Source organism: Microplitis mediator, chromosome 1 (assembly GCF_029852145.1).
Source record: "Microplitis mediator isolate UGA2020A chromosome 1, iyMicMedi2.1, whole genome shotgun sequence".
Classification (NCBI taxonomy): Eukaryota; Metazoa; Arthropoda; class Insecta; order Hymenoptera; family Braconidae; genus Microplitis; species Microplitis mediator.
The window spans coordinates 22509003-22520230 of record NC_079969.1 but is presented as its reverse complement, the minus strand read 5'-3'; the positions used below and the strand labels follow the sequence as shown (position 1 = coordinate 22520230).

Here is an 11228-nt window from a genome sequence, read left to right as displayed (position 1 = left end):
AATGACTTACATCATTACATGTAAGTTCAAAGTATCATAGTTGAAAAAAAAATCTTGTTTTTGTTTTTATTTTTCTTGATACTCAGCTGTCATAAAAAATGATGCGCTGCCGGTAATTTCTGATCATTTGAATTTAAATGCAATGACATCTAGGTCCTGAAGTAAACAATATTTATATTCCGACCAATTAAACTCACCCACATGACTACTATTGATGATATGACACACATGTGTGTGTATCAAAACACACATGACAACACATGATGCAGTAAATCCCAATACTGATAAACCGTGCGTTAAAATAACGTTTGTAGTTTGATAAAGTGTCAGTGATAAGTTATAAAATAGACATCAAGCATGCAACAAATTCGTCATATAAATCCAGTATCAACATCATCAGAATTAAACTTGAATCCAGTAAGAGAAACAGTTGTGTCAGAATGTTGTCTAATTGTTCAAATGACTGCTACTTGCTGTTCACCAAGAAGTCAGCATACGTAAATAACGAGAAAGGACCACCAGCAGCTGACAAAAAATTCAAATTATTTATAATAATAATCAGTGGTATATTTTTAGCCTTTGTAACTGCAGTATTATCATCGTACTTTAGAATCCATTTTAATTTTAATTATAATCCAGGTAACTTTTATTATTTTTACGTGTCCTACTTAATGTTGATACGTACCCTGGTGGAAATTTTTCAAAATTTTCTCTGAAAAAATCAGTTCTAAAGTTCTAAAGAATTTTTCAAAATTCGGAAGACTTTTTTTCAAAATTCTAAGACTTTTTTTCAAAATTCTAAGACTTTTTCAAAATTCTAAAGACTTTTGAAAGCTCTGAAAACTTTTTCAAATTTCTAAAGACTTTTTGAAAGTTCTGGAAACTTTTTAAAAATTCTAAAGACTTTTTGAAAGTTCTGAAAACTTTTTCAAAATTCTAAAGACTTTTTCAAAGCTCTAATGACTTTCAAAATTCTAAAGACTTTTCAAAGTTCTAAAGACTTTTTCAGAGTTTTTTTTTAGAGAAAAGTCCGAAAAATTTCAACCAGGGTCGTTTTAATTTAGTCTCTAGTCTAATTCATTTAAATTTATTATAGAAAGAGAAGTAAGACGTTCATTTTCACCATTGCCTTCCGAAGACGCCCTACATGTCCAAGATGACAGTACCCTTGGCCTTCCACTTCTCTCTGGCGAACTACAGGAATCATCAAAATCTCAGGACGTAGCTGATGTATTTGAAGCAATCGCATCACTGCAGCTTGCTCTGGACATGAAGTTATCAGGAAAACGTCGAAAAGCTATAAAACTATTTCAACATGCCGTCGCCCTGGCGCCCCAGCACCCAGATGTCCTGAACCACTACGGGGAATTTTTGGAGCAGATCCAAAATGACATAATACGCGCTGATGAGTTCTACGTTAAAGCGCTCACTTATGAGCCGAATCACGAAGGCGCGTTGACGAATCGCCAGCGAACGGCCAGGGTCGTCGAGGAACTGGACAAGAGAACCTTGAGCAGAATTGACGAGAAGCGAGACGCGCTCTCGGCGATACCGGACAACAATGCCGCGCTGATAAGGGCCAAAAAGGAGGCTTACTTCCAACATATTTACCACACAGTGGGCATCGAAGGCAACACGATGAATTTGGCACAGACCCGGGCGATCGTTGAAACCAGAACCGCGGTTGCTGGTAAAAGTATCGATGAGCACAATGAAATATTGGGGCTGGACGCTGCTATGAAGTATATAAATGCGACACTAGTCAATAGAATAGGCTCTATTACCATCAAAGACATTCTGGAGATTCATAGGAGAGTCCTAGGACATGTGGATCCTATTGAAGGGGGCAATTTCAGGCGGACCCAGGTCTACGTCGGTGGTCATATTCCGCCAGGTCCTGGGGATATTCATTATTTGATGCAGGAGTTTGCTGACTGGCTCAATAGTGAGCAAGCTATTCGCATGCATCCTGTTAGGTAATTTTATTTAAATAATTATAATAGAGTATGTGGGTGCGGCAGAGACAGTCGTTTGGTACACGTGTGATCACCAAAGTTAAGTAGCATTCAGTAGGAATGGTGTTCTAGTGACCGATCGGATGGTAATTTTATCGATCACGAGCTGAGCATCCGGAGATCGCGTTTTTCGCCCAACGAAAATGAAAAAAAATTATGTTTCAACTGCTGAACGTAGTTTGCTGGTGACCTGTAATTTTCGACTGACATACCAGTATCTGGTGTGCCGTCAACTGATCCCATCAACAACTAATTTACATAATTTAACTTTTTGTATTTACAACAGTGAATTTTAATTACTCATTTCATAGTAATTAATTATTTTACGAATTTTTCAGTGGGATCAGTTGTCTGGGATCAAGTATCGTTTGATTACTTGTCGGGGATCAGTGTCATGGAACCACTAGCATCTATACGCGAAACATTTCAAAAATCTAGTCATCCATTAGATTGTTTAATTTCCAATTTTTTTTTCGTTCCGCGAAAAACATTCCGATCTTCAGGTACATTGGAGCTTCCTCTATACGTGCAATCAAATATTGACCGATGAGAAGTCTCTATAAGATCAACATTTAAACTCAAAAATTGAAATTAAACATCTGCCATCTCGATGACGTCTAGTCTTTTTGCTCTCCCACACGTAAACTTGATGTAAAGTATCAGCTTTCATTTTACGTAAAATTTATATGATATTTTACGTATAAGAGCTAAAAAGTTTAACTGAAATTTTTTATACATATGTGCGTCAACGAGATGTCAAAAGTTTCAACGAGTGTGAATGTAGCAGACATCAGACAAATTTAAAATTATAAATAAATCGGGTAAAAAAATTAAAAAAATGAAATTTTGAAAAAATGCACTTATTAATTTCAAAATTTTTTAAGTGCGCATTTTTTCAAAATTTTATTTTATCAATTATTTACTCTATTTATTAATAATTTTAAATTTGTCTGATGTCTGCTACATTCACACTCATAAAGTTTCATTCATATTTCTGAGCTGAAACTCTGGTTTTCTCTGTGATTTCTCCATGCCGCTGCACTTCTATTGCAAGGTAAGGTGTAGAGCATCACGTTACGCAGTACAGTAGGTACAAGTCGGGCCACAGCCGTACGATAAAGACAAATAATAGGCAAAAGTACAATTGTAAAAAAAAAATGTGTAGGTCTCTAGGCCGTACTGCAATCCATTAAAAAAAATATAATAAAGTGTGTAATTAAAATAATTTCAGGTATGCAGCACTGGCTCATTACAAATTAGTACACATTCATCCATTCACTGACGGCAATGGCAGAACATCAAGACTCCTGATGAACACCATTCTGATGCAAGCCGGTTATCCTCCAGTAATTATCCACAAACAATACCGTCATAAATACTACGAGTATCTACAGATCGCCAACAGCGGTGACGTAAGACCTTTTGTCAGATTCATCGCCGAGTGCACCGAGCAAACCCTCGACCTGTTCCTCTGGGCGACAACCGAATTCTCGAAACAAGTTCCGGCTCTCAGCCAGGAGACGCTGATGAAGGACCGCCACAGGACCATAATTCTCGACGACGACGGCAGCGGGGACTTTATCGACGACTAGTTAATTAACCAGAGCTTAAATAGTGTGCGTTTTGTCGACTGAAAGCTGAAAGGAGATAATTATTTATGATGTACATAAAAATTAATTTTTATTGAAGTCAAATTAACTTTATTTATTTAAAAAAATGTGAAAGGTTATTTATATACTTGCTGGTCGAGTTATTTATGCTTTTATTTAAATCCGACTCATTAATTAATTGTAACAAATAAAAATTTTATACTGAAATCCATATTTTTTCTCTTTAAATACAATACAAATTTATCATTTTATTTTATTACTTAATTAATATTTATTATTTTTTTTTTTTTGTTTATTATTAAAGGCCACTAATTCAATCCTCGAGGACAACAAAGTTATTATTTAAAACAAGACAGGAGTTATTACACCGGTTACACAAACTCAACTTACGTATGAAAAATTAGTTAACGCAGTACATCATTTATTACCTAAATTATTTTATTTATCCTCTTAATAACTTAGATAAGAATTTGAAAAAGAAAAAAAAACAAAGAATACTTAAGGCGATTGTGTCTTTGATGTAAAATCTAAATAACTTTTCAATTCAGTCGTTATTTGGCTTTACTTTTAATTATTTTTCAATGCGATTCAAAACGATACTGAAGTTACCAGACGTCTAATAATTTTTGGTTTTTTTTTTAACCCGATAGATTATAAAAAAAAAATGTTTTGAAAAATTGCACTTATAGTTTTTTTAAATTTCTACATGTGCATATTTCTAGTTTTTTTTTTTTTGATAATTAATATTTGAAAAAAAAAAAAAAAAATTCAAAAATAGTTAACTTTAGGATCATGATTCATAATGATCCTGAACTTACCCGACATCTAATTTTTGGATTTTTTTTTTTTTGGCCAATAAATTATAAAAAAAAATATTTTGAAAAATTCCACCCGTAGTTTTTTTCATTTTCTACATGTGCATTTTTTTATTTTTTTTTTTTTATTAATCGATATCTTGAAAAAAAAATTACAAAAATAATGAACTTCAGGATCATGATTCAAAATGATCCTGAAGTTACCGTCTAATTTTTTGATTTTTTTTTCAACAAATTTAAAAAAAAAAAAATGCGCATGTAGAAAATTAAAAAAACTATAGATGCAATTTTTCAAAATAATTAATTTTTAATAATTTATCATTTTAAAAATTATCAGACCTCTGGTAATTTCAGTATCAAGATTCAAAAGCAGAACGCGGGGACCTGATCCGCGGAAGTGTTAAATAAAAATTAAAAATTATAATTATAATTAAAATTACAATACAAAAAATCGCCGACAGATCCCGCGTAAAAAAAAAATTAATTAGTATACTGACTATTTTATTTAATAGAAATAATCTTTTTTATTAATCTTCAACTATCTATTAACAAGCTTACGATCCAATCATTTTTCATGCACGCACACACACTCATAACATATCATTTTAATTTAAATTTCAATTATTATTTAAAATTTTTTTTCTGTACTAATTATGATCCGTTAACTCTCGTAAAAGCTGTAACACTTAAATTTTTTACATCTTGATATTTATTAAAGATCCCGCGTAACATATTGATATTTCTCTTTTTTTTTAATATTAATAATAATAATAGATTAATTAATAATTAATAATTATCTCTCACTATGTTTAATAAATACAAGAACTCTTAAGCATTTTAAATGATTAATTATCGTAGGCCTACTCGGATTAATTTGATGTCAGTGTTTCTTTCATATCCAAAAAATACATAAATATTTATATTTTAATTATTATTAATATTTATAAATGTAAGACCGCGTAAAGACGTCAACTGTTGACTAAAAAAAATAAAATAATTTAAATAAAAAGGATTCTAATTAGCAATCAACGCTCTGATATGAATTAATTTGAAATTTTTGAGTTATCACTTGACTTTTTGTGAAAGAAAAATAATTAATCAGTTTCGATCAATAACTTGATCAAAGTGATCAACTTTTAATAAAACGTGACCTTGCTGGGATAGATTTTATCCAGTCAAGTCCAAGTGCGTGGATGTTTAAACTTTAGATAACGAGATCTTGAGCGGGATTTTTAAATCGCGATTTAATTACAGAAATGATAGCGTTGATATTGATAAATTTTTGTATTTATTTTATTAATATCATTAGTATTTAAATTTAAATTTTAAATCTTATTTCGATGAGTTAGTTGAATCGCGTGTTACAGACACGTGTCATTTCCTGGCTGATGCGCTCTTCTTGGACGAGCTGACTACGGAACTGACTGACTTGGTCCAGCGCAGCGTTGATTGTATCACGTTGCTGCAGCAAAAGTTCTTCCCACTTTTTAGCGTACGCTGAAACACACAATATTTAAAGAGGGTGGGGGCTTTTTTTTTTTAAACCAAGTAATGACAAGCGCAATATTTTCAGCTATCGTTTGGGTCACGCTTGTTACCCAACGGTACCAATTATTATTTTTTGTGACAAAATTAAACATTCAGGACAAAAATATTTGAGAGCCATAATATTTGAATATAAAATAAAGTTTTATGATGTATGTTGTGATATTAATTTGTTAGTAATTTTATGGTATATTGTACGTCAAAGGAGGAAAGTAGTACATTCTGTGTGTAATTGTTGAAGGCGAGGGTGGAAAACACGCGGATTGGGATCTCCTTGGAGGGTATACTATTTTTCACTAGATCTGTACCTGAATGTTTAAATTCCTGATCTATTTAAAGGGATGAAAGTCGTTTTTCTTTTTTATGAGAAAACAACCCAAGGGCACAATAATAGTATATTACATACCTAGGGCAGTAAAATAAGAAATGTCGCAGATCGCAAACTGTACTAATATGACGATATTTATTGAGTTTAGAAAAGCGTGTTTTGATTATTTCTTTGAGCAAGAGATGGATTTATGATTTATGATTATATCTCATATTCTATTATTGTGTTATATATTGTATTTTATTACTGTGTCATGAATTGAATTATTGAAAACAGTATTGTTAAAATTGTAGAAAGGAACATAAGAATAAAACGTATGTTATACTATGTATTTTTGTTTTTGATGACCGCAAGAAGTCATGACTTCATGGTCAAATAAATTATATTATCTATCTATCTATCTATCTATCACATTTAATGTGAGGCTTTCGTATTTACTGCACTAGGTGTGTAATATACTATTGAATTTAAGTTAACAATTAATCACATGATAACAAATTGTCGCCTTGAATTTAATAACAAGTCAACAACTTTTTTTTGAGCTGATCGAGAAATGAGAAAAATTAGTGCATACGCAATTCTTCCCTCAAGCAAAAATTTTTCCACTGTACCTGCACCAAAACTTGAAATTTCTGTCCAGTTTACAGGGAAAAAAAGTCGTTCTTTTCTTTTATGAGAAAACGAATGAGAAAAATTAGCGCATGCGCTATTCTTCCAACGAATAGAGGCAAAAATTTAAACTTTCAGGTGCAGATCGAGTAGGTAATTACACACGGGGGTCGGAATGTCCTTCTTTCCTCTCTCGGTGTGTAATATACTGAGACTTTCAGGTATAAATCTGATGAAAAATAATATAAATATCATTGAGAATAGTTGTCCCAATCCGCGTGTTGAAATTACACACGGATTGAAATGTCCTACTTTCCTCCCTGGGTGTATAAATCACTATTTTTTTTACTAATGATTGTAATTTTTATTTACAAGTACAAAAAAAAAGTTAATAAATTTTTTAATACATTTTTATGGTTCCAAAAAAGGGCAGTGTAGAAAAAAAAAATTTTAATGATTGTTTAAATTAATTGAGAAATTTTCTAAATTATTAGAAAGCTTTTTACTAAAGAAATTAATTTTTTGAGTAAAATGTAAAGAGATAGTAATTTTATCAACGGATATTTTGGACTTTGGTGATTTATTTTATGGATATTTTTGTCATGGATATTTATCAAGTTGATTTGTTTATATTTATATTTATATATAAATGAGTACTTATTTTAAAATTCATTGAAGAAAAAAATTTATTTGCAAACTTGATGCCAACGATTCACACTAAGCAGCACGTGACATTGAAGCGTTAAAATGCAATTAGTATTTATATAATGAAAAAAAATGTATATATAGTAAAGTAATACATGTGTTATATATTTGAGAGAGCATTAGTGCAGTGGCCGGTTACAAAAAATGAACGAACAACATTTATTTAACAATATAAATTCTTGTACATATATGGAAGCCTGAGGTAGTTTGTAATTTTATGAAAGCGTCGGTGATTTATTTATTCTCAAAATTTTTATAAATATGCACCAGGACCTCATTGATGTACGAAAAAGAAAAAAGTCGAGGCTTTTTTTTATTTATTTATTTTAATTTTTTCTTCTTCACAATCAACTGGGATTTTTTTTATTTTAAAATGATCTCTATGATTTGATAATTATTTAGTTTATTTTTGGTCTTAAAAAACGCTATCCTAAATTTTTTTTAATTTACCCATCAAATTAAAAAAAAAATTATTAAATTCTATTCCTTTATTATTTATAAAAAAAAATTTAATGAAACTTTTTGAGAGCCAATATATAGAACTAAATGTGAATGTAGCGGACATTAGACAAATTTAAAATAATTAATAAATGGAGTAAATAATTAATAAAACTAAATTTAAAAAAAATGCGCATTTAAAAAATTTTGAAATTAATAAGTGCATTTTTTATAAGTATTATTTTTTTCATTATTTACTCTATTTATTTATATTTTTAAATTTGTCTGATGCCTGCTAAATTCACACTCATAAAACTCAGAGAACTAAATAATTACAACTAAATGAAATGATTTTCCCAAAATTAGTAATTTAAAAAAAAAAATTATCAGATTCTATTCAAGTTCTTATTTTATCAAAAAAAAAAAAAAAAAAAAAAAAAAAAAAACTATTTTTATTGAGTTCAATTTCCAAAAATTTTTAAAATATTAAAAAAAAGATTAAGTCAGTAAATAATTAATAATTATTAATTTTCATATATAATTTATACGTAGACATTTAAAAAAAAAATATCTAAATGACAATTTTTTACAGCAAATATGTAGAACTTAATAATTACAATTGAATGAAACGTTTTTTCTAAAATTAGTAATTGAAAAAAAAAATTATAAAATTTTCCTTAAGTTCTTATTCTGTCAAAAATTATGTACCTGAAGATCAGAACGTTTTTCTCTCAACAAAAATGAATTTGAAAAAATTTAAAAAATATCAAATTAGTAAATAATTAATAATTATCAATTTTCATATATAATTCGTATGTAGACATTTAAAAAAAAAAAATTCAAATGACAATTTTTTATGGCCAATATATAGAACTAAATAATTACAACTGAATGAAATGATTTTCCCAATATTAGTAATTAAAAAAAAAAAAAGTATAACAATTGTGTACATTAAATGATAAAGCAATTAATTTATCTTTTATAAATTGGCTGATATAAGTAATATATCGTACCATCTGAAAATTGAATTCTGTCAATGAGACGTCTAGACAATGAGAACCTCCTCATCATGTTTGGTGACTCAAACTTTGTTCTTTTCCGTCTCAAATCTGCGAAGGTTTGCTGGCGTTACATTTTTTCGTTCTCTCATATTTTATTTTAATATAAATATATAAGTCAGCTCAACAATTTTAATTATTCACTTAAAATAATAATAACAATAAACTCTATCTGTGATAATATTTTGTCATATATTGCCTTTTATTAAATACTCAATTTGTGACGTTAAATTTATTTAAACATAACATTTAGCGATTTTCAAACAATAATTAACATTTTATAGACTAAATTTCATCGAAAAATTATTAAATGCAAAAAAACATGCGCGCATGCTTAAAAAAAAACTTAGATCATTAAGAATACAAATCGCATATTTTTAATTACAATCTAAACAATATATATATAAATATCTATGACTTTGAATTAGATTTCAGTCAATAAAATTTAATTTAACGCAGCCTATCAAGATAATGTCAAATTACCCACATAATTTCAGTACAAATGATCGTAATTTTAATAAAAACTACTAAATGCGTTGCTAATAAATGCACTTTTAATTTAAATGCTTAGTCTTTGAAGTAAACGAAGAAAATAATATAAAGTAGTGGGAGAATCGAAAAGAATACGAGATTCCACACAAAATTTATGGCGAAATTCATGACTCTACGACATGAGTCGTTTTTACTCACAACCTGATCGCTCGATTTATCACAATTTTTTTTATCATCGTGCGGATGAAATGATTCATCAGCGAGATAATTATCAGTTAATTCGGCGTTTGAATTAAAAGCGTAGAGACTTTTCCGTGCATTGGATACTCGGTGTCTTTTTCGGGCTGATCCGATCACGATATTTTTTGAATCAGTGTTGGTGTCGGTCTCGGAATTGGCCGGGACTTGATTGGTGGGTCTGAAAGAATTGCTCCGAGTAACTCGAGTTTTCGAAGCTGCGAGACCGAAGACCTTGGCACGGATATCAGGATCGTTGCTGTAGAATAAATCAGCGTCGACGGGGCTCGGGCTTCTGGTAATTGAACCCAGTCCTGATTCAGATCTATCCTCGTTAGCTAATGAGTTGGAACTCGTGTAAGTGGATCGCTTGCTGTTGTGATCAATGACCTTCCCAGTCCAGCTCCACTTGGTACTATTTTTTTTACCAGTCGTCAACCACTTGGGCTTGGAGCTGTCACTCCTGCTACAGTTTCTCTTGGTCTTTTGTAGCGTCGACTTAACAGTACAGTTTTCATTCATAAATATTTTTTCAGTCGTAACACAGACTCGTGACTCGGATTTTGGTCTCAACTTGGGCGATTTGATCTCGTGATCTGCAGCGCAGGGATTTGAATTGTAACTGGAGTCGGAGTTCGAACTGCAAGTGGATCCTGCGCGTTCGTATTTCCATGGAGAATTTTTTTCGTCAATCCGGGCGTCGTTGACACGATCGTCCTCCTCTGAGCTACTGTAGTCCATGAAACCCAAATTAACTGTTGATCCACTGGATGAATTGTCATCGTCGTCGTCTTCCCAGCCATCAGTTAACGTGAAGAGTGAGTTAGCCTTAGGGTTAGCGCGAGAATCTGTCATGAAACGCGAGGCACAGTGATAGTGATGTTGACATGTCGCTTGATTGTTGGCATCATTTTTTTTTTAATTTATTACATAATTAACTAGACCTGAAGGCTTCCGAGCTTAGGGATCTTACGATATCTTACTGAATTATTTTATAAATATTTTTGTCAAGCGATAGATAAGAATATTAAGACTAATTTATATAAAATATGATAATTAACGTGTAAAAAAAATAATATGGGGCTTGCAATGTCCTACTGCTACGGGCAAAACGGTGCTCTAAAATGCCAAAATATATAAACCGCGAAAGTAAATAAAACTCACCTTCTTGGTCGTAATCGACTTCATGGGTCGCGCTGAATACTTCATGGGCATCATTCAGAAACTTGTTCGAGTTATCGATAACGGCTTTGTGCGTATCCAGTACCTCTTCCTCCATCAGCTGAAGTGCGGAAACCGCTTCGTGGAAGTTGTAAAGATCTTCCGACAGTTCCCCTTCCTGTCACCACATCAACAGATAGACAATAACTCAGTGT

The 11228-nt window shown here is 31.1% G+C and overlaps 2 protein-coding genes across 10 annotated transcripts in view; one reads left to right on the top strand and one right to left on the bottom strand.

The window, feature by feature from the left end:
- Positions 1–234: 234 nt before the first annotated feature.
- LOC130676070 (protein adenylyltransferase Fic) lies at positions 235–3832 on the top strand. The gene is made up of 3 exons (XM_057482057.1): positions 235–639; positions 1097–1976; positions 3247–3832. The coding sequence occupies exons 1-3, from the start codon at positions 441–443 to the stop codon at positions 3605–3607; spliced, it is 1440 nt and encodes a 479-aa protein (XP_057338040.1). The 5' UTR covers positions 235–440; the 3' UTR covers positions 3608–3832.
- The window catches only part of LOC130676021 (kinesin-like protein KIF2A), a 28085-nt gene continuing 20618 nt past the window's right edge, over positions 3762–11228 (bottom strand). For 2 of the 9 annotated variants that reach the window (XM_057481978.1, XM_057481984.1), the window contains exons 9-10: positions 11017–11191; positions 9563–10700 (exon numbers count right to left, since the gene is read on the bottom strand). In XM_057481978.1, the coding sequence (XP_057337961.1) occupies positions 9691–10700; positions 11017–11191 (1185 nt within the window). In that variant the 3' untranslated portion in view covers positions 9563–9690. Of the gene's footprint in view, positions 5938–9078; positions 9175–9561; positions 10701–11016; positions 11192–11228 lie in introns of those variants that run through there. The other 7 variants (XM_057482009.1, XM_057482019.1, XM_057482035.1 and 4 more) reach the window with 6 other exon arrangements.